At 44.9% G+C, this 24,242-nt stretch overlaps 1 protein-coding gene across 3 annotated transcripts; it reads right to left on the bottom strand.

Annotated features, from left to right (window-relative positions):
- On the bottom strand, window positions 1–23,619 carry LOC127648806 (gastrula zinc finger protein XlCGF57.1-like). 3 transcript variants are annotated; one of them, XM_052133570.1, is made up of 3 exons: window positions 23,441–23,619; window positions 16,638–16,798; window positions 1–1,191 (listed from the first exon to the last, which is right to left on the bottom strand). In XM_052133570.1, exons 2-3 carry the CDS (start codon window positions 16,720–16,722, stop codon window positions 47–49), a joined length of 1,230 nt encoding a protein of 409 aa, XP_051989530.1. In that variant the 5' UTR covers window positions 16,723–16,798; window positions 23,441–23,619; the 3' UTR covers window positions 1–46. The 3 variants fall into 3 exon arrangements, with proteins under 3 accessions (XP_051989530.1, XP_051989531.1, XP_051989532.1); XM_052133571.1 differs by lacking the exon at window positions 23,441–23,619 and adding an exon at window positions 17,593–17,685; XM_052133572.1 differs by lacking the exon at window positions 16,638–16,798.
- Window positions 23,620–24,242: the final 623 nt, after the last annotated feature.

Genomic DNA, 24,242 nt, shown 5'->3' with positions numbered 1-24,242 from the left:
CTTTCCACACTGAAAGGCTTCTCTCCTTTGATTTCTCATGTGAAAGTTAAGGTTTCCTTCTTGTTTGAAACTCATTCCACACTGATGGGATTGTGAAAGTCATATCTCCCGTGTGATTTCTCATGTGACGGTTAAGGTTTCCTTCTTGTTTGAAACTCTTTCCACACTGAGTGCATGTAAAAGGCTTCTCTCCGGTGTGAATTCTGAGGTGCTTCTGTAACTCTCCTTTCACTGCAAAACTCTTTCCACACTGATGGCATTTGAAAGACTTCTCTCCAGTGTGATTTCTCATGTGACGGTTAAGGATTCCTTTTTGTGTGAAATTCTTTCCACACTGAGTGCATGTAAAAGGCTTCTCTCCAGTGTGAATTCTTAGATGATCTTTGAGGTTTCCTTCTTGTTTGAAACCTTTTCCACACTGGTGGCATGTAAAAGGCTTCTCTCCAGTGTGAATTCTTAAGTGACGGTTAAGGTTTCCTTCTTGTGTGAAACATTTCCCACACTGAATGCATATGAAAGGCTTCTCTCCGATGTGAATTCTCAGGTGCTTGTGTAGATCTCCTTTAACTGCAAAACTCTTTCCACACTGATGGCATGTGAAAGGCTTCTCTCCAGTGTGATTTCTCATGTGAAGCTTAAGGTTTCCTTCTTGTTTAAAATTCTTTCCACAATGATGGCATGTAAAAGGCTTCTCTTCAGTGTGATTTCTCATGTGACGGATAAGGTTTCCTTCTTGTGTGAAACTCTTTCCACACCGAGTGCATGTAAAAGGCTTCTCTCCGGTGTGAATTCTGAGGTGCTTCTGTAGCTCTCCTGTCACTGCAAAACTCTTTCCACACTGAATGCATATGAAAGGTTTCTCTCCAGTGTGATTTTTCATGTGACGGTTAAGGTTTCCTTCTTGTGTGAACCTCTTTCCACACTGAGTGCATGTAAATGGCTTCTCTCCGGTATGAATTCTCAGGTGCCTCAGTAGATCTCGGTTAAGTGCAAAACTCTTTCCACACTGAGGGCAGATTAATAAATGTTTTGCTTTTGTTTTATGAGTTCTTTTTTGTGAGGAATTATTTTCAGTCAGTGAGCAAATAAAAGATTCTTCACCAGTTATGACATTTTCAGATTTATGATACTGGTGGTATTTCTGATCCTTGTCATTCAGTTCTAGACTTTCCTCTTTCACATCCATCAGGTCTAAAATAAACAGAAAAGAGTGACAAATGTGAAACAAAAAATACAATGGAACTTATTGTATTTAATTTAATGCCAGTAAACAGCTGAGTACAAGTATCTATTTTATCCTATCTTTTATATGCTGAAGGTTGTTCAGACTTTCTCAAGTTAAAGATTGTTTGTTTTTTTCATTGTTTTTTTTTTACAGGGAACGTCAGCCCGTCATATTGTTTCTTAATTGATCACATATTTCTACATATAGTATTGATATTACAGGCATTATGAATTTACAGTAATCTCAATGAATGTAGGTGAATTTCCGAATGTGACTTTACAGTACTGTAACATTTTTGCTGTAACATGCTTAAAGTAAATTTGAAACATGTACCTTGCATTGTTTGCAACGGAATTGACTGATTGTAAAAATGACAAAACTGAAAGAACATTCTTTTACTTTATTGTTATTAAACCAAATGTTCTCATTACATAATGTTGTGTTCTCAAATAGTGATTATATTAAATAAAATATGAATCGGAGGATTTGGATTCACGTGTCACATGGCAAATGGTGCCAAGGAATAACCAACAAGATTGATAAGTCTGCCAGGTGGAGTGCTAGTAAATGTTGCTTGGTTCACTCATGTTGCTGTTGCAATGAATGGCAAAGAGATGGAGATCAACCCATGGGAAAGATCGCCCATGGCTAGGAATGCCTGGACCCTGGAAAGGCTGTAGCAAAGAAAAGTTGCCAAGGTTTCAGTCGTATGCATTTGTGTGATCTATTACGTTTGTGATTGAAATAACGTTTGAATGTAAGGTAAGCAAAATAAAGATACAAAGAGGTGAAAGATACAAAGATGGTATCGGTCTCAAAAATCCCATATCAGTGTCACGAACCCCGCTCCTCTGCCCCATCCCCGCTTGTCGCACACACACTCACTCCCTCGACCTCACTCCCTCGCTCCGCCCCCTCGAGCTTTTCACACTCTTTTTGCTCGCTCGAGCCCTCACGCCCACTTTGCTCCTACTCGCTCACATGCTCGTAGGTTATCTCCCTTCCTCGAGTTTCTCACGCGTTTCCAATCCCCAGAACATTATGACCACCTGCACTCGCATCATCTGCACTCCTGCACATTAGTTTCACCTGCACTCGTCTCATCACCTATCATTGTTTACACCTGCACTCGCCCATATATATTTCACAACCCGTTCGTCTCACTCCTGTTGGTTATTGTATTTAGTTTCCGTGTCTTTGCCCCCGCTAGTCTCGTCTAGTTTTGACCTCCTCTCGTTCACCTCTTAGCTTGCCAGCTCCCCTTGTTCCCCTGTCTTTTGCTCCCACTAGTCTCGTCATTTTCCTCTTGATTCCCCGGCTTTCGACCTCACGCTCCCTTTGACTACTCTTCACTGGATTTGCCCCTTGATTGTACTTTTGCCTGCCTGCAATAAAAACGCAGTTTTTGACTTACATTGTGACTGTCTCTTCTTGTGCGGGTTACAAAATAACCAACCATTACCGAAGACAGTCACAACGCTGAGGATTCGCGCAGCTCACTAGAGCGGAGGTGCACGTCACATTAGGCGCGAGGAGCTACAGTTTGGAGGCAGGACCAAGCGCTCGTGGCCCAGGGGCAGCAGGTATGTCCCTTGTCTGATTTATGTCACCCTGTTTCACCTGTGTCTGCCCCGAGCCCGTTTATGCCTCCAGTGCATTTCTGAGCGCCGTAAGCCTTCAACCCCCTGAGAGGTTTGATGGCTCTTCGGGCGCTTGCCAAGGGTTGTTTATGCAGGGCAGCGGTTGTAGAACTTTTAACCGTGCCCTTAACATTATGGACCCAGCAGCCCAACTCTTGGTTTTGCGTCAGGGGAGTCAACCCTTGGAGGCTTATGTGGTTGATTTTTGTGCCCTGGCCAACCAGGTGAATTTTGATGAGGTGGCTCTGAAAGACATTTCAATTTGGACTGAATGAGCCAGCCTCATCATTCATGCCTGGTGGTCGCTGCTCTCTCAACCTGGCTCAGTTTATTGACCTCGCCCTACTGTGCAGCTGGTTCCTCGTTTACTGTGGGGAGGCAGAAACTGAACCAGCGTTCCATACCACGGCCCCGTCTTGAAGCCTACCACGGCCCCCGTCTTGAAGCCTACCACGGCCCTCGTCCCGAAGCCTATCACGGCCCCAGTCCTGAAGCCTGTCACGGCCCTAGTCCCGAAGCCTGTCACGGCCCCAGTCCCGAAGCCTGACCACGGCCCCTAGCCCCGAAGCCTGACCACGGCCCTAGTCCCGAAGCCTGACACGGCCCCAGTCCGAGGCCTGACCACGGCCCCAGTCCCGAGGCCTGATCACGGCCCCAGTCCCGAAGCCTGACACGGCCCCAGTCCGAGGCCTGTCGCGGCCCCAGTCTCGAAGCCTGGCACGGCCCAGCGAGTCAGCGCCCATGCCTGCCACGGCCAGCGAGTCAGCGCCCATGCCGCCGCGGCCAGCGAGTCAGCGCCCATGCCCGCCACGGCCAGCGAGCCAGCGCCCATGCCGCCCGCGACCAGCGAGCCAGCGCCCATGCCGCCACGGCCAGCGAGCCAGCGCCCATGCCCGCCGCGGTCGGCGAGCCAGCGCCTGTAGCCTCGACCGTCCCCATGGCCACGTCCCTGTTGGCCGAGGGCGCAAGAGAAGGAAGAGGGCCCCTTCTCCCCAGTCTCGTCTTGTGCTCAAGACCGCAGAGGTTCCCTCAGAGTCTTCCACAGCTCTACCGACCTCTGCTCCGCCCTCAGAGTCTTCCACGGCTCTGCGGGTTCTGCTCCGCCCCAGAGTCTTCCACGGCTCTGCGGGTTCTGCTCCGCCCCAGAGTCTTCCACGGCTCTGCGGGTTCTGCTCCGCCCCAGAGTCTTCCACGGCTCTGCGGGTTCTGCTCCGCCCCAGGGTCTTCCGCGGCTCTGCGGGTTCTGCTCCGCCCCAGAGTCTTCCACGGCTCTGCTCCGCCCCAGAGTCTTCCACGGCTCTGCGGGTTCTGCTCCGCCCCAGAGTCTTCCGCGGCTCTGCGGGTTCTGCTCCGCCCCAGAGTCTTCCGCGGCTCTGCGGGTTCTGCTCCGCCCTCAGAGTCTTCCACGGCTCTGCCAGCCTCTGCTCCGCTCTCAGAGTCTTCCGCGGCTCTGCCAGCCTCTGCTTCGCCCCTCAGAGCCCTCGCGGCCTCCGCCTCTCCGAGTCTCCCAAGGCTCCTCCTCCCAAGCCTCCCAGGGCTCCTCTCAAGCCTCCCAGGGCTCTTCCTCTCGAGCCTCCTAAGGCTCCTCCTCTCGAGCCTCCCAGGCTCTACCTCCCAAGCCCCCAGGGTTCTGCCTTTCAAGTCTCTCGAGCCTCCCAGAGCTCTACCCCTCGAGCCTCCCAGGCTCCGCCTCTCAAGCCTCTCAGGGCTTCTCCTCCCGAGTCTTTCAAGGCTCCTCCTCCCAAGCCTCCCAGGGCTCCTCCTCTCGAGCCTCCCAGGGCTCCGCCTCACGAGCCTCCCAAGGCTCCTCCTCCCAAGCCTCCCAGGGCTCCTCCTCTCGAGCCTCTCAGGGCTTCTCCTCTCGAGTCTTTCAGGGCTCCCCCTCCCAAGCCTCTCAGGGCTTCTCCTCTCGAGTCTTTCAGGGCTCCACCCCTCAAGCCTCTCACGGCTTTGCCTCTCGAGTCTCTCAGGGCTCCTCCCCCCTCAAGCCTCTCAGGGCTTCCCCTCTCGAGTCTTTCAGGGCTCCTCCTCCCCTCGAGCCTCTCAGGGCTCCGTCCCTCGAGTCTTTCATGGCTCCACCCCTCAAGCCTCTCACGGCTTCGCCTCTCGAGTCTCTCAGGGCTCCTCCTCCCCTCGAGCCTCTCAGGGCTCCGTCCCTCGAGTCTTTCATGGCTCCACCCCTCAAGCCTCTCACGGCTTAGCCTCTCCCGAGTCTCTCAGGGCTCCTCCCCTCTCAAGCCTCTCAGGGCTTCCCCTCTCGAGTCTCTCAGGGCTCCTCCTCCCCTCAAGCCTCTCAGGGCTTCTCCTCTCCGAGTCTTTCAGGGCTCCACCCCTTCCAAGCCTCTCAGGGCTTCGTCTCTCGAGTCTTCCAGGGCTCCTCCTCCTCCCGAGCCTCTCGGGGCTCCGTCTCTTGAGTCTTTCATGGCTCCCCCCTCGAGCCTCTCGAGCCTTCCAGGAGCCCCACCTCTAGAGCCTCTCGAGTCTTCCACGACCTTTTTCCCGAGGCCTCTCACGGCTCTACTCCCAGAGACTCCAGAGCTTCCTAGGGCTCCGCCTCCCCGAGCCTCCCTACGGCTCCGCCTCCCGAGCCTCCCACGGCTCCACCTCCCGAGCCCCTCACGGCTCTGCTCCCAAAGACTCCAGAGCTTTCTATGGCTCCGCCTCTCAGGCCTCCTACGGCTCTACCCCCCGAGACTACAGAGCCTGCCAGGTCGTCGCCTCGAGGACCTCCCACGGCGCCACCTCCATTGGCTCCACCTCCTGAGCCTTCCAGGCCTCCACCTCTAGAGCCTCCCATGGTGCCACCGTCATTGGCTCCACCTCCAGAGCCTTTCAGGCCTTCGCCCCTAAAGCCTCCTTCGGCTCCACCTCCAGAGCCTTCCAGAACCCCACCTCCAGAGCCACCTACAGTGCCGCCTCTGACGGCACCGCCTTTCACGGCTCTTCCTGGCCCCCTGACCCTGTCCGGTGGCCCCCTGACCTCTCCCTGTCCTGTGGCCTCTTCCCTGGCCTCCTGACCCTGTTCCTGTCCGGTGGTCACCTTCCAGACCCCGGACCCAGTCCCTGTCCTCCAGTCGCCTTCCAGACCCCTGACCCAGCCTCTGCCCTATGGCTGCCCCTAGATCTCCCGACCACCCGCCTGTCCGCTATGTTCCCCCTGACCTTGCCTTGAAACTGCCCATTGACCCATGGACTGTCTCATTTCCTCTGTCCCTTGGACTGCCCTCAATTTTGTTTGTGCTTTGTGGGTTGTCTGTTCAGAGTTTTTGTTCGGGATCGTCTGCACCACTTCCTCACCGGCTGGCCGTCAGGAGCCGTCCGTATTCAGAGGGAGTACTGTCCACGAACCCCGCTCCTCTGCCCCATCCCGCTTCGTCAGCACACACACTCACTCCCTCGACCTCACTCCCTCGCTCCGCCCCCTCGAGCTTTTCACACTCTTTTTGCTCGCTCGAGCCCTCACGCCCACTTTGCTCCTACTCGCTCACATGCTCGTAGGTTATCTCCCTTCCTCGAGTTTCTCACGCGTTTCCAATCCCCCAGAACATTATGACCACCTGCACTCGCATCATCTGCACTCCTGCACATTAGTTTCACCTGCACTCGTCTCATCACCTATCATTGTTTACACCTGCACTCGCCCATATATATTTCACAACCCGTTCGTCTCACTCCTGTTGGTTATTGTATTTAGTTTCCCGTGTCTTTGCCCCCCGCTAGTCTCGTCTAGTTTTGACCTCCTCTCGTTCACCTCTTAGCTTGCCAGCTCCCCTTGTTCCCCTGTCTTTTGCTCCCACTAGTCTCGTCATTTTCCTCTTGATTCCCCGGCTTTCGACCTCACGCTCCCTTTGACTACTCTTCACTGGATTTGCCCCTTGATTGTACTTTTGCCTGCCTGCAATAAAAACGCAGTTTTTGACTTACATTGTGACTGTCTCTTCTTGTGCGGGTTACAATCAGTCGGGCTCTAACAGAGATAACTGATTTCATGGGTTCTTATTTCACAGTTGTTTTAATGTTGAATGTTCTGAATGGTTTTTAGCAATCATGTGTTTGTATTCATATATATAAAACCTATTTTTATTTATTTTTAGAAAGGATTTGTTTTTGAATGAGTAGTTTGAACACTTAGAAATATAACAACCATATAGCCACTTGATTATTTTATTGATTTTTATTTCATTGATTAAATTAATTTTTTCTCCAACAGGATTTTTGAGTTTTTGTCTATGATTAATTAATCAAAATGAGTTTCAAGGAAAAAAAAAACATTTATTGATTATGGTTGTGATAACATTGCATTTATGATTTTAATGATTAGAAGTTGAATATTATTCCCATAAAAGTGTTAACGTGACATTTAATAATACATTTAGAAATGATGTGTGTATAGGCCTTGAGAAGAGAACTTAGAGAGTTGTCTCTGAGGTGGCAAGTGTCTAAACATAGCATAAGAACTTGTGGTGTATTCACACTCATTATCGAATCATAAGGGTCAATATGCCCTTTACATCCCAAGCATGTTGTTTGTTTAAAAAATGTAACTAATCAGAGTTAATCCTTAGAACTTTTAGATGTGCAAGAATCCTTGACTAAAAGGTATGAATTGAGTTTGGTTGAATGTGTGAGATTTCTCTTGACAAGCTGCTTGCTTTTGTGTATATTATCTTTGTCACCCGGTAACAAAATAAACTTTCTTCTCTTGGGAAAAGATACAAGACTTCTCTTGAGTCTTTTTATTAGGATAAGTTGCCAACAGTTTTTATCCAGAAATCGCTTTATTTTCTGTGCAGTCACGCAGTACACACAGTATAGATGCGATGAAAACTCAAAGCATGTATCCCTGAAAGTGACGCAGCAGCTCTGCTTACCCCTGGCACACACATAACATGTGAAACAGGTGATACATATTGCATACAGTTGGTTTAATGTTATTTCTATTAAAGCTGAAGTATGTCACTTTTTTAATGTTAAAATACATTCTCCTATCCCAACTTAATATGCAGAGACTAGAAGAAACTAGAAGTCATGCATAGAGACTTCATAAAAAAACTCTATAAAAATTCTGGTGTTTGTTTTGAGTGACCTGTGTAAACCTGCCCGAACAACAGTACACGACCAGTTGGATTAGTTGGGGGTGGGGCTATTTGTTTGTTTGCTCAACAGCAGATGATGGGGAAAATCTTGAAAACAATGTTTATTTTTGCCATTCTATTGGGTGGTGCTATTGTCACAGAAATTACATCAGCTTTAAGGGAATTGGCAAGCAGCTACAAGTATGCTTACTCATGGCGCATGTTGACTCATTGTGTTTTTGTCATTGTTGATTGAGTTTAATTTTTGTTTTCAGGTCAAATAAAGTCCTGCACAGTAGAGCATCAAAGTATTAATGAAAGCCTTGATAAAACTCAATTGCTTAAATATATGGGAATTATTATTGATATATTATTATCATTATTATTACTACTACTATTGAATATTACATTTTACAACAGAACTAATATATTTATTTCACAGTTTTTCAATTTTATGCGTCTTGTTAAATTGAGCTTTTATTTCGGCTGAAACCCAGATGTTTTTGAAGATTTCACTTTGCACCTCCGAAAAAGCAGTTCGCTATATGGGCTTATTAAACAGCAAAAGACTATGATTTCATTATATAAATATATAGTCTGCATGCGCTGCGCTTGACAGTGAATGAAGAGCTCTGCTCTTTGTCATTAGCGCACGTGATGTTAGTGATGCGGTTAGTGTAAAACAGCTGGCTTCTCACATTCACTTACTGTTGAAGCATGCGGCTCATTGCAGCCTGTATATTTGTTTAAGTAAATCTCAGCCTTTTGTAGTTTAATCATCACACTAGTTCATTTCAAATCTTTTATGATTGTAAGATGGATGACAAGACAATAAAATTACTTGTTTTTAGCCCAGTCTTTCACACTAATGAAAATATAAAAATGGGCCATTCAGACTTTTAAATTAAAAAGGTTATCTAAGGGATATCCCTGAACCTCCATACAGCATCATTCCAAAGTCACAAGGTCTTCTATGCCCCCATACCTGGGTATCTGAATTTTACAAAATAGAAAAATAATATAAATGTAAAATTTGCTTCAAAATAAATATATGATCTTTTAACATTCCTATCCAACTGCACTTAATTGATAAACTCCATAAAATATTTTATTATATTGGTAGAAGATCCCTCAGACCCCACTGCTTTGACTGTCTCTGGGCCCCAATGCAGTTTTGTATAATCTATTTTTATTGTTTTTCTCTCTTCTTTTATTCTACCAACTTTGAAATAAAAAAAAATTGCAATGTGCAACCATGAATGTATATTGTGATAAATATCAATATCAAACTATATGTTATTGTGATAACATTTTTGGCCATATCGCCAAAACCCTAAATCAGCTGCTGTATACATTAAAAGCAAGTATACCAAGTTCACCTCACATAAATTATGCATTTTCTTTATGTCATTGTTTCATATCAGATCCTATATATACAGCTCTGGGGGAAATAAATTAAGAGACCACTGCAGAATAATCCGTTTCTCTGGATTTACTATTTATAGGTACAGTTGAGACAGAAGTTTTTATACACTTAGGTTGAAGTCATTAAAACTAATTTAACCACTTCACAGATTTCATATTAGCAAACTATAGTTTTGGAAAGTCGTTTAGGACATCTACTTTGTGCATGACAAGTAATTTTTCCAACAATTATTTACAGACAGAATGTTTTGAACTTTTAATTGACTACATCACAATTCCAGTAGGTCAAAAGTTTACATATAGTTAACTGTGCCTTTAAGCAGCTTGTAAAATTATAAATTAGCTTCTGATAGGCTAACTGGAGTCAATTGGAGGTTTACGTGTGGATGTAGATTCAAACTCAGTGCCTCTTTGCTTGAGATCATGGGAAAATCAAAAGAGATCAGCCAAGACCACAGAAAAAAATATTGTGGACCTCCACAAGTCTAGTTCATCCTTGGGAGCAATTTTCAAAGGCCTGAAGGTACCAAATTCATCTGTACAAACAACATTACCCAAGTATAAACACCATGGGACCATGCAGCCATCATACCACTCAGGAAGGAGACACATCTGGTCTCCTAGAGATGAACGTAGTTTGGTGTGAAAAGTGCAAATGAATCCCAAAACAACAGCAAAGGACCTTGAGAAGATGCTGGAGGAATCAGGTAACCAAGTATTTCTATCCACAATAAAATGAGACCTATATCAACATAACCTGAAAGGCTGCTCAGCAAGGAAGAAACCACTGCTCCAAAACCATCATAAAAAAGCCAGACTACAGTTTGAAAGAGTACATGGGGACAAAGATCTTACTTTTTGGAGAAATGTCCTCTGGTCTGATAAAACTAAAATTTAACTGTTTTGCCATAATGACCATCTTTATGTTTGGAGGAAAAAGGGTCCCACCATCCCAACCGTAAAGCATGGGGGTGGCAGCATCCTGTTGTGGGGGTGCTTTGCTGCAGGAGGAACTGATGCACTTCACAAAATAAATGGCATCATGAGGAAGGAAAATGATGTGGATATATTGAAGGAATATCTTAAGACATCAGCCGGGAAGTTAAAATACCTCCAAAGTTGTGGTAAAATGGCTTAAGGACAAAGTCAAGGTATTGGAGTGACCATAACAAAACCCTGACCTCAATCCGATAGAAAATTTGTGGGCAGAACTGAAAAAGCATGTGGAAGCAAGGAGGCCTACAAACGTCTAGTTTACTGTTGTAACCTACGTTACTTGATGGAGGGAACAAGACATTGTGTTGAAATAGCGGCACTTGGGGTCGCTTGAGAGCCTCGCGCATCTCTGAACTTTGAGAAAAAGCCAATGAGAAATTGGCAGACAGAATTTGCATGTCCCACCCCCAGCATACGGGTATAAAGGGAGGAAATCATGCGTCTGTCCATTCAGGTTTTGCACTGAGGAGCCGAGAATGAGGTTCGGCCATAACAGTGGCTCGGTTCAGCGACGTGGCCGGGAGTACACAATGTCTCGTTCCCTCCATCAGGGAATGGATGTTACAACAGTAACCTAGACATTCCCCGTCTGTCGCTCACTTCGACGTTGTGTCGAAGAAGCGACACTAGGGGTCCATATTCAATCATGCCATCCGCTGAACCGTGTATGTGCACTGCTGACGTAGGTGCGGGCAGGCAGTTGCGTGCCAAAGTGACAGGCTGCATAGTTTTAGTACCCATAGTGGGTCTGGTTGGGGAATTCCGGACCAGAGGGCTAGGGAGTCATCATCCAGGGAGCCGAGTTAGTGGGATCTCCTGGGATAAGAGCGCACGTGATCACCTCAGTGGAGGGGAATGGCGCTGGGTGCAAGTGGTACACCTGGTCAGTTGTTCCGCATTACCGAGTTCGACCGGCTCAGACCTGAGAAAACACAGGACGAGACTGACTCAACCATGAGATTGTAAAATCTCATAAAGGTATTGGGTGTTGCCCAGCCCGCTGCTCTGCAAATGTCTGCTATGGAGATTCCATTGGCCAGTGCCCATGAGGATGCCACAATTCTCGTCGAGTGTGCTCGAACCCGCAAGGGGGCGGGCACAGCCTGGGCATGATAGGCTAATGCTATGGCATCAACAAACCAGTGGGAATGCCTCTGTTTGGAGACAGCATTCCCTTTCCCCTGTCCGCAAAAGCAGACAAAGAGCTGCTCAGAACATCTAAAGCGCTGCGTGCGGTCCACATAGGTACACAGAGCATGCACCAGACACAGCAACAAAAAGGCTGGGTCTGCTTCCTCCTGAGGCCGTCTTCAAGGAGAGGGCCTTGAGTTCGCCTGATTCTAACGGCTCAAAGGGGGGTCTCTGAAGGCCCGAGAGGACCACTGAAAGATCCCAGGAGGGGAACAGGCTTGGCCAGGGAGGGTTCAGCCTTCGGGAGCCTCTAAGGAACCTGATAATCAAGTCATGCTTACCCAAGGACTTGCCGTCTAATGCGTCATGGTGGGCTGCAATAGCGGGTACATACACCTTCAAGGTGGAGGGGGACAGGCAAACAAGTGCCACTTTAGGGTGTAAAGTTGCCTGGTAGAGGTAGCTCTGTCTTGGTTGATCGCGTCTATGACAGCAGGTGGTAGGCCACTTAGATCTTCTGCATCCTGTCCAGGGGCCAGACGTGGTTCCAGAGGTCTGGGCGTGGATGCCAAAGGGTGCCCCGTCCCTGAGAAAGAAGGTCCTTCCTCAGGGGGCAAGGAGTACGAGATCCGAGAACAAGTCAGTGCGGGGCAGTAGGTGGCCACCAGGGTGACTTGTTCCTCATCCTCCCTGACCTTGCACAGCACCTGTGCAAGAAGGCTCAATGGGGGAAATGTGAACTTGTGCAGCCCCCGGGGCCAGCTGTGCGCCAGCACGTCTGTCCCGAGGGGAGCTTCCACTAGGGAGTACCAGAGCGGGCAATGGGAGGTCTCTTGGGAAGCGAACAGGACTACCTGAGCTTTGCTGAACAGTTCCCATCAGCTGCATCCGCTGCCGTGTTGAGGTTGCCGGGGATGTGAGTGGCGGCTGTGCCTGGCTTGAACAAGGTGAGAAATTTCAGCACTAACTGTGTCTGCTCGTTGGTGAGACGAGCTGTCATTGAGACGGAGTCTAACTCCAAGCCGAGAAAAGAGACGCTCTGAAGCCCTAGATGGCTGAGGTGCCTGAGCACCTGGTCCCTGTGGGTGCACAGTAACTCTCGAGAGTGGGCCAGGATGAGCCAGTCTTCAAGGTAGTTGAGTATGAGGATGCCCACTTCCCTCAGCGGGGCAAGGGCTGCCTTCGTGAAGACGCGAGGTGACAGGGACATGCCGAAAGGGAAGGACCTTGTACTGATTAGAGGTCGACCGATTAATCGGCCGATTTTTTGCATTTTTTTACATAATCGGCATCGGCCAATATCCAAGTATATCAAGCCGATTATTAGGCAGGCGCATCTGTGGGCAGCCAAGTGTTGTTGTGGAACACATGTTCGAAGCACGCTGCCCCTAGAGTCATTTTCCAGCTGAGTGAGCAGACCTCATCCAGTGCCTAAGGAAGGAGCTAAGTTCCTTGGAGAAAACGGTATGGATTAAATTTGTATAACTCCTTTATATTTAATTAAAAACTTTTGATATGTTACTGCCAACTTCAAGAAAAAATCTACTTTGGATATTGATAGCGTAGTTGAAGTGGCATTATCACAGCAGTAGGGTTGCTATCATGTCACAATAAGTAAGCAAGAATTTTGCAATTACAGATAGTGAATCTGAGACTTTTATTTGTTCTGTTTGTGTATCTTACATTTGAGAGGGTTGTCACTCAATGCAGAGAAATAAGTAATAAAAAAGATACCAACGCACTATATTGAAGGGCTGGCTTTGGTAAGCTCGGACGTTGTCGATTCTGCTGTCGGTACTGGAGAAATGAAGAAAATACATTTATTATTGCTATAAAGAGAAAGTTATTTTATCTCGCCAGCCATTTCTATGTATAATAATATTAAACCATTTGTCTGTGATGCAATTTAGCTATTCGCAGTCAGAGAGAGAGAGAGAGAGAGAGAGAGAGAGAGAGAGAGATCTCTCACGCGGTGCCACAGCGAGCACAACACAAGCCCTGCTTAATGAGTGACGACAGAGGACAGAACTGGTTACACTTTAGATCTGTGATATTAGTCTGATTTTATTTTAGATTTCGCCTTCCAAAGATTATAAAAAGAATATTTATACATAAGCCGCATTCTGTCTAGCACAACTTCCTTCCCTTCACAGCGGTGCACTGACATTTATCCCTAAAACTCAAACTTAACATCAGAATCAGCACGATTGGTGATTGTAGGTAAAAAGCAGTCTAGCTACTGTTGCTAAATTGCGGGATGCGTTTAATAATAAAAAGGGTGCAAGAGATACCGTTCCCAAGGCGGCGCGCGCTCCGAAACAGACCGCAACGAGACAAGCAAAGTATAGGCTACTTTGGGTTTCATGTGCGTGTCTAAACGATCAAGTACACACAAAAATATGTCAAAACGACCGGCTTGGAGATTCACTTAAACACAGTTTATGTCTTAAATGGACGTAGTTATGGAAATAGTTGGGAGAAAATATGGTGCATCAGGAGCCTATTAGACTCGGTCTTAAAGGGGAAGCGGTCTAATCAACATGCTGACGATTGAGCCATTACTGCGAATCAAACAACAAAAGGCAAAGAGAAAATCACTTACAGCTTTTGAATGAATAACTTCTGCATTAATAAGCATTAATCTATGATAAACTATGCAGTGTTATTTTACAATTGATTAATTTATTAGATTTCTTTTTAGACCACACCTGAACAGTAATGTTAGTAGACCTTCCTGAAATTAAATCACTGTGCCTATATAACGTTTATCTTTGTGTAATTGTTTATCTTTTGTTTATCTTTGTTTAATATACATATATATATATATAACAAAAAGAACCATTAAGAATACCGTTAAAGTACCGGATCGATAAGCAGTATCGGTAAGAGTAGTAATACCATTAAAACCTTAACGATACCCATCCCTAGTTATGCCTGTGCTTCTCTTGGATGCTCTGAGTATTGGATTATGTGTCTGGATTGCCCCTTAATTAAAGCTGCATTTGGATATCAACCTTCGTGTCTCGGAGCAGTTCGTAACACCTGCTTTGTTTATTTAATATATTTGTTATACATTATTTACACAATGTGTTTTTACTTTATACATTTTTAATTTAAGTGTACAAGTGCAGATTGGTCAAGTGTTCAATAAATGTATTTGTTGAGAAATTTTGTCTATCTTAAGTAATTATTTGTATTACATTTTATCTTTCAAATAAAAGGTTCAAATAAGAGGTTAAAAACAAGCACATATCGGCCAAATATCGGCCAAAATAAATCGGCAGCACTAATCGGCCGACCCGGATTTTAAAAGATCGGCATCGGCCTGAAAATACCCATATCGGTCGACCTCTAGTACTGATATGCCTGGCCGTTGAACACGAACCATATAAAGGGTCGGTGTCGAGGCAAGATAGAGACGTGGAAGTACTTCAGGTCTACCGCTGCAAACCAATCTTGATGCCGGACGCATGTTAGAATGTGTCTTTGCATGAGTATTTTGTATGGGAGTTTGTGCAAGGCCGGTTGAAAACTCGCAAGTCCAAGATTGCTCATAAGCCACCTGCCTTTCTTGGGTACGATGAAGTAAGGGCTGTAGAAACCCTTCATCTCGGCTGGAGGGACAGGCTCTATCGTGTTTTTGAGTAAAAGGGTCGCGATCTCTGCACCCCGGGTGTTGGCGTCTTCGCCGTGCACCAAGGTAAAGCGGATGCCGGCGAAAGGGGGCGGGGGCCTGGCGAACTGAATTGTGTAGCCGAGTCAGATGGTCCTGGCCAACCAGCGAGACAGGTTGGGAAGTGAAAGCCACCCGTCCAAGCTCCGCACAAGGGGCACTAAGGGGACGATCAGTTTCGACGTACCTGACGAGGCTTCGCAGCGGGAGGCAAAAGCTCATCACGAGGCTCTGGTGCTGAGAGAAGACTCAAAGCACTTACCTTGCTCTGCACAACCGGATGGGGGTGGGTTAGTGACTGAAGAGAAAGTCCCATGTTGGCGTCCTCCGGACTCGTCATAACCAGCCGGAGGCGGGGGATCTGCATCCGGGGTGCCGGGACTGTTGAAGTGTGGCACTGGGTTGCCGTGAGAACGGCATTTACGGGCCGTGAGGCGAGCTGCTCTCACCCTGAGCCTGGACGGGTGTCAACGAGCGTGACGGGAGGCGGGTGATTCGTGGGGATCTACCGGCGAAACCGAGCCCGCTGCCATCCCCAAATCGACTCCATTGCCAGCCGGGTCGTCCTTAATCCCGTGGGAAGAAGGAGCAACGCGGGGAGCGGCTGGAGTGGCGTTCATGGAAAACGACCACACCCAGGAACTACACAGGTGCGGAAGGGCATCTTTATAAAGAAAAGGATGTTCAACACCGCTGTGTATTGCTCTTTTAGAGAAAATAAACTCTTTTAATTGAATATTCTCTTTTAGAAGCTAAAAAAGAGAATATCGACTCTGAGCATTGGTTTTTCCAGCAGGACAATGCTCCATGCCACACAGCCAGGTCAATCAAGGTGTGGATGGAAGATCACTGGATCCACAAAGCTGAGCTACTTGAATTTTTGCGCCAGGAGTGGCATCTTTGCATTATTCAAGGTCTGAATACACTACATCTTTTTTGCTATTTTGACCAGTTGTCATTTTCTGCAAATAAATGCTCTATAAGAAAATAGTTTTTATTTGGAATTTGGGAGAAATGTTGTCAATACGTTTTAGAACAAAATTATTTTTTAAGTTTACTTAAATACATACATATAAATCCAGTAAAATAGTAAATCCAGAGAAACTGATGATTTTGCAGAGATCTCTTATTTTTTTGCAGAGCTGTATATCTATAAATTATATGTGAAGATGCCCCCTTTCTGGTTTGATTAATATATTTTTCAGTTGCATTATGCTTACAAAAAGTAATGCCAGTAAAAACTAAATAATTACAAGCCAAGAGTCCATAGAGGGTTGAGGATACATCTATCTGTTTTGGGGTAATAATCTGTTTTAATAATAGTAGTTTTTCTTGAGCAAAATTTAGGCATAACTCTACAGTTTCACAATTTTTCAAAATCTAGCCTAAAATCATTAGACTAGCAATCTGTCTGAAACTTTAACTTAATGTTCTTCAACAGTCACTATGAAGAATCAAGAATGTGCACCAACCTCTTTGTTCCTCTGTATCTTCAAGTTTTATTATCCGTGGCTCTGTATAACTCAAGTCTTCTTTCTCCTCTTTAATAGACATCATTTTTGTAATAGTATGCCTGTAGGCTTCAGTTGTCAAACTTGGAGTTGTTCCTCTTTATATGCACATTTTTCTTCACCTGTAGGATATTGGGAACATTTCTAGCATTTATAAGTGAATTGCAGTTGGCTTTACTGAAGGTGTGAATTGTGTTTGCTTAGTGGGTGTGAACTGCTTATTTGTTAAATGTTCTACTTATTTGCATCTTTGTTGCCCATAAGCAACAAAAACCCATTTATCTTCTTAAAACTCTCAATAGCAAATTTTAATTATAACTTGTTATTCAGCTGAATAGTGTTAGTTGATTTAAATTTTAATAGTGCTTTATTCATTCAGATTTTATTATAGTAATCAACAGTAGTGAAAGAGGTTTTTCAGCATCTCTTTTAACAGTGACAGTTCTGTTATTTCTGTCAAACTAATTATCAGTGTTAGGCAAAATACAAAAAATGCAGATAGCTAAGCTACAAACTACTCGACAGAAAGTTTAATGTTTCATGCACATAAACCTGGTATGCACTAGTTTCAGATAAGTATAACAAAATTCGAGAACGAAATTGGTGTAGCAAATTGTAAATTACACACACACACACACACACATATATATATATATATATATATATATATATATATATATATATATTTTTTTTTTTTTTTAATAAACAACATTACATCTATAAAGCAACAACACAAACTAAAGATAATGGATAGACCTAACAAGATTTAGAAACAGGTTGTCCCAAGTAATATAAAATTTGAATATTTAATGCAGTTAAAAAAAATTATTACATTACAGTAACAAAACTAAATAACTTAAATTCCTTGTCTAAAGAGCTTACAAAAGAAAATGTCTTTGGAAAGAAGAATACTTACAAATATGAGCTATCTTTTACTGTTTCTACTCAACTGACTCATGTATCCTTCAGACCTTTCTTCTTCTTCTTCTTCTTCTTCTTCTTCTTCCTCTTGCCTTTTTGCAGCGGTTCGCAAACCAATTGCTGCATTGCCGCCACCTATCTTCCATTCGGACCATCGACACTCTATTTACAAATAAAATACCTACACCACCTTATCTAGCTTCAAACCTAATTTCCTTTAAAAATAATTATAAAAAAAACTTTCACCTTATATGGTGAAAGGTTTATATATTAACTATCTCAGAACTCTTCCAGATATTTCATCTCTATAGATCTTTTATTACATCCATTTTGTAGATTAAAAAAAATATTAAATGTAAACTGTTCTCCCTTTCTGCTTAACTCTTCTAGTACAGTGTTTCCCAACCTTTTTTCTGCCACGGCACACTTTTTACAATTAAAAAATCCCAGGGCACACCACTATCCCACTATCCCACATAACCATTGTCGATACGTTTCCTTTTCAAGAACTTGTCCACGTTTTCTGTTTGTCTTAGTAGCATGTTTACTTGTAATGTTTGAAATTTGGCTATGCAAACAAACACAAGTCACATAGGCACACATAATGAGGTCACAGGTGACAAGAGCGATAATTGGGTAATAAAAAAAACAACAAATTTACATCTTTTCCAATTTGTAGATTTGTTCTTGCAAATTAAATATTGCAACGCCACAGCAAATAATTTTTTTATTTATGTATTTATTTACCATATTTTCCGGAAATAAAGTCACAATATAAAAAACACAATATAAGTCACATCTCTGTATAAATCGCACTGACAGATGTTGGATCCTGCAGGCATTAAGACCCGGGAGTATCATGTGGGCGGATTTTGCAACCCTTCTACGCAAGGGCACGATAGAGCCTGTATCTTCAGCTGAGATGAGGAAAGGGTTCTACAGCCCTTATTCATCATACCAAAGAAAGGCGGTGGGTTGTGGCCAAACTTGGACCTGCTGGTTCGGAACCAGGCTTTACACAGACTCCCGTTCAAGATGCTGATGCAGAAACACATTTTGGCATGCGTCCGGCATCAAGCTTGGTTCGCGGCGGTAGACCTGAAGGATGCGTACGTTCACGTCTCGGTTTTACCTCTATACAGACTCTTCCTATGGTTTGCTTTCGACGTCCGTGAGTATCAGTACAAGGTACTCCCCTTTGGCCTGTCCCTGTCCCCACATGTCTTCACGAAGATCGCAGAGGCAGATATTGCCCAATTAAGGGAAGTGGGAATGGGATTGACTGGCTGATCCTAGCGCACACTCGAGTGTTGCTGTGCACACACAGGAACCTTGTGCTCACGCACCTCAGCCGTCTAGGGCTTCGGGTCAACTGGGAAAACAGCAAGCTCTCCCCGGTTCAGAGCATCTCTTTTCTCAGCATGGAGTTAGACTCTGTGTCGATTATTGCGTGCCTCAGAAGCGAGCGCGTGGAGTCAGTGCCAGAGCATGTGAGCGAAGTGGAGCGGTGTGACGCTCAGCTCAATATTCCGCTCTATGCGCGTGCGCTCCACTCAGTCGCTCACGTCCCAAGCGAACGCTCCACTGATGAATCGCTCACGCTCACCGGTAAAACAAATCCTGCTCAGATCCCGCTCAGACATAAAATGTCTCTGTAGGCTACTTGCTTTCTGTTTGTACTTTGTAATGAATATCTGGAATACATGTATAAATTACAGTAGCTAGGATTGTAAATAGAAGTTATTTCGGGGTGATTCTGAATAAAAGTCTGTTCTTTTTATTCATTTAAATGCATTAAATTAACTTAATTATAAAACATGTCTAGCCCTATGGCAAACTTGCCTATTAAATGCAATAACTGAAAAGGTATATTTGATTTTCGTTATTTTATTTCCGTGAACATAACTGGAGTTGCAAAACAGGCATATTAAAATGCGCACGCACACACAAACAAGATGAAATGCATGTAGAACTTCACAAAACACATCTGGACTATCATGCTCATAAAAGCACACACAGGTGAAATGCACTTAACAACATCTTATCAAAGCACACCTGGATGATTTACTGGCATTAGTAAAAGAAACGCGCATTCTAAAGTTTAAATATAACTGCGGGTAATTGCGGTCTATTTAAAAACGTCTCAATCTATATATACACATCACTTTAGAATTTACTTTTAGAAACATTAGCTTGGACAAAGTATTAGGTTTCAGGCTCATGCGGTGTGCCCGGGACAGTAATCCAGCGGTGGAAAACACGCGCTCAGAACTGGGGAGTCTGGGAACGCAGGAGAGGAACAAAATTATTTATCTCCCTTTGATTGGTAGCAGTTTTTTCTGTAAAAACTAATTTGCGTACATTATAATAGCGTACAGTAAATTTTCTGTTGCCTAGGCCTACATCTAAATTATAGGCCTACCTAATTATTCGGGTCAGTTTTTTTTTTAAATTTAAATTTAACAAGTGGTTCAATAACTTCTGTCTAATTTCAACTTAAAAATAGGCTACATCAACTACAATTATGTAGGCTAATTCATATTGTGTGTTGGCTATAAGTTATTTTTAGTTGCACTGATATGATGATTGCATAACGAATTAACAATTCGTTCCAACCTGACGTCAGCATGTTTTAATAATTAATTTCCTAATTTTATTTAAATCGTACAAAATTAACAATATAATATTTCGATCCATGGTTTAGTAAATCGTGACCACATTGTAATAATTTGTTTCCTTGTTTTAATAAAACGAAAGTAGCCTACGAATTAGTTCAACATGGCCACAATTTACTAAACCAGGGAACGATTTAAGAATTTGTAGAAACGAATTTAATTCGTGGCCACCCTAAATGAGAGAACAAATTCATGGGAAGTTGGGAACGAAATGTTAATTTGTATATTACAATATATTTTTGTCTGCATGTCATGAGAGGGGCTCAGTACAACAGCTTACCTTACCCATTTATCTATTAATTTATTTTCGAATGGTATAGGCTATAGCTCACCTTTTGCTGCACTACCATGTTTGCGTAGCACATCCTCCTGCTTTCTGGCAATGTGACGCTTTATATTCCAATATGAATCTTTGCTAACTATCAGTCTCTCCACACTCCCTTTCAATTTCTCCTCCCTGCTCGTTCTTAACTGTGATTTTTACTGTGCATTTATGCATAAGGCTCGCAACTTCCTTAAAACAATATTTGAACTCCATAACCAACCCACTATTGCTTTAGCTAATTCACCGATTCTCGAACTAGCAAATCACAATAGGGCATTCCGAGTAGAGCGAGCGGCGCTGAGCGGACGGAGCGAGCGGAGTCTTCAGAAAGGCGCTCTCTGCTCAGGAGGAAGTATTACCGCTCCGCTCCCCGCTACGCTCACGCTCCGCTACGCTCACATGCTCTGGTCAGTGCTGAACGGCCTGAACTCTTTCAGACGGAGGACAATGGTTCAACTGAAACACTTTCAGAGTCTCCTGGGGCATATGGCATCCTCGGTGGCGGTCACGCCGCTCCGGTTGATGCATATGAGACCGCTTCAGCACTGGCTTCAGACTCCAGTTCCGACATGGGCATGGCGCTGCGACACACATCGCGTGGCTGTTACGCCCCTCTGCCGCCACTTATTCAGCCCTTGGAGAGACCTTGCGTGTCTACGGGCAGCAGTTCCCCTACAGGTCCAGATGTGTTGTGGTCACCAGAGACACCTCCAAGTTGGTCTGGGGCGCCATGCGTAACAGGCATGCAGCCGTTGATTCCTGGACAGGACGACGGTTGTGTTAGCACATCAACTGCCTAGGGTTGTTGGCTGTACTGCTCGCTCTGCAGAGGATATTGATCTGGGGAAAGCACGTGTTGGTCCGGTCCGATAACACAGCGACAGTAGCGTATATAAATCACCAAGGTGACACTCAGCTGAGAGTGGACCCTCCACCCCCAGGTGGTCCAGCTAATTTGGAGTCGATTCGGCAAAGTACAGGTAGCCCTGTTCGCTTCCCATGAAAGCCCTCCTCGGCACAGACACGCAGGCACTTAGCTGGCCCTGGGGGCTGCTCAAGTATGTGTTCCTCCCAGTGAGCCTACTTGCACAGACCATGTGCAAGGTCAGGGAGGACGAGGAACAAGTCACCCTTGTGGTGCCTTATTGGCCCACCCAGACTTGGTCCTCGAACCTCACACTCCTCGTGACAGCACCTCCCTGGAACCTCCCACACTCTACTAGGAGTATGGCATCCTCGTGGGCACTGGCCCATGTCATCTCTCTAGCAGACATCAGCAGAGCAGCGGACTGGGCTACACCCACTACCTTTGCGAGATTTTACAAGATGATCTTTATCGGACAAAATTAGGCAAGACTTGATTGGGGCCTGTCTCCCTCCACGGATCGCCAAACAGAAACCCTGTGCACTCACTCGATTTCCAGCTTATGGCCTGCTATGTAGAGCAGATTCAGAAGGGGCCCATCCAGAAATTTGACCATATCCTGTCACTCTTCAGCCTCAGAAATTCCAATGATAAGGACATTATTCCGCCGAATATGTCCTCCAACTTCTCCCAGACATGCTCCTAATCCACCTTGGTCACTAGCGGATAAACAGATTATTCCATCTCCAATTACTCCAGAGAATCTATCCATTTCTCAACATACCCCACTCTAGTAACCACCTCAGTGAACATCAACTCCATGGTAGTGATCGAACGACGTATCACAGCAAGATCCTTCAAGTCTGCAATGACCTTCATCAGTATTGCCGACATGTCCAGCATCTCGCCGCATTTCCCGCACCTCTCCAACTAAATCGGCTCCCAGGCTCATGGTCTGCTCAGTGGCTTCAGCTTGAGCATGTAAGTGTATTTAAATGTCTCCGGAGCCCAAGGATTTAAATTTTTTTGACAAATTGGCCTCCTATGACAGTTATGGAACAGAGTGTATCGAATCTCACTGGTTTATCATTAAAAGTGTTAACACTAGCAAAGTGCACAGAGTTTGCCATTAACACAACGATCCTCGCATGTCATCACGTGACTCCCCCACCTTGTCTTGATCGAGCAGCAGAATGATCTTCTCCTTGCTTCGGGGAGAGTTCAGTTTATTTGCAGCATTGGAGCAATTGTACATCATTTTAATAAATGCAGCCAGGAGACCCCACAGAATAAGTGTAGTATCTGATAGAATGAGGGCTGAAATGGATGCAATGCCCATACGCCACCACCCTACGTATACATGGGAGCACACGCACTCCAAACTGTTCTGGTGGAATGTGAGGACCCACTTTAAATACCAGCTGTGAATTAAACACAAAGTTGCTTCGTTCGCACTCATTAAACTGGCACGAATGGTCAAAACACGCCGTTGTATTGCGAATAAAGTGCTTCCATCACCTTAATGTGCATTTTAACTAATGAGAAACTCTTGAAAATCCACTAATTAGTGCATACAATTTTGCATGAATTTTGAGAGTTTATTTGCAGATCAAGCTTATCATTCAGGATTTCTTATTCACAATTTAAAAATGTGCATAAAAATTGTTGGACGGAAACCTAGCTTTTGTCATTGTTTCAAAGCCCTTGGCCTGGCGATTGCTCTGCTCACCTCCTGCCAGCTAACAAGGAAGATGTTTTGAGACATTATTCCACTACCTAGTAAGGCTACTGTCTCTGTCTTGACATCGGGCTATTGATTTATTGTTCCCACTTTCCTTCCTATTTTTCAATATGAAGGAGTGGCTACAGAAATGTTTTTAACTACACTGTAATGGCTAGTAGTCATTGCACTTCAGAGCTACAGTGTTAAAGTCTACGGCTCCTATAGCATCAGCTTCTGATGAAGCATCAATGTTACCTTATTGTAAGGGATCGTCTTGGTAACCTTTGTTCCATGAAAGGAGGGTGTAGCGTGGCCACATAAGGGGATGTTTTATATATGGTTCAATGACTTTAAACTAATTATGTTTATCATTAATGCCTATTTGTTATATTGCTTTCCCCTGTATTCCTGTTTATCCCTCAGCTGTTGTGTGTTGTTCCCCATCTCTGTTCACGCGAGATCTTCGCGTGGTTTCATCTTACGTGTTTTCCTGCCACGTATTCAGGAAGTAACTTTCGGTTTCTATTTAAAGAACCGCTATGCCGGTTTCCAGCGCTCATTTGCGAGTACGCACATTTACTAACTCACTCATTCAATTGGATTACGCTTGTGACTGACCTGGGAGCGCTGAAACGCCGTTCCTCCTGGAGGTTATTCGTTTGGCCCGCAGCCAGGATTACCTTTTATCAGAGGACATTTGGTCATTCATCACTTCATCACTTCATCACTTGGTCGTGCTCACGGACAATACAAACACCCGTTGAGGCTGATCTGGACACTGTAAATAACTCTGTGCACTCTGGACTTCACTTTTACTTGTATATACACCTTGTTTGTTATTATTGTAAATATTATTGGTTTTGTAAATACACTTGAGTTTATTGGTATTTGCATCAGTGTTGATACATTATTTTCTCCACATCATTTCCTATCTCTAGAAACGGTACGGAAGATCCCATAGTGTAAACTCAGCTTTAATATTGGAGAGTGTTACAAGGGAATGAGACACTGTGTAAGAAGCTGAAGCTTAGGGAGCACCCTTCAGAAGGCATGGCTT

This window comes from Xyrauchen texanus, chromosome 9 (genome assembly GCF_025860055.1).
Source record: "Xyrauchen texanus isolate HMW12.3.18 chromosome 9, RBS_HiC_50CHRs, whole genome shotgun sequence".
NCBI lineage: Eukaryota > Metazoa > Chordata > Actinopteri > Cypriniformes > Catostomidae > Xyrauchen > Xyrauchen texanus.
Note: the sequence above shows the minus strand (reverse complement) of the source record. Positions and strands in the feature narration are given on the sequence as shown.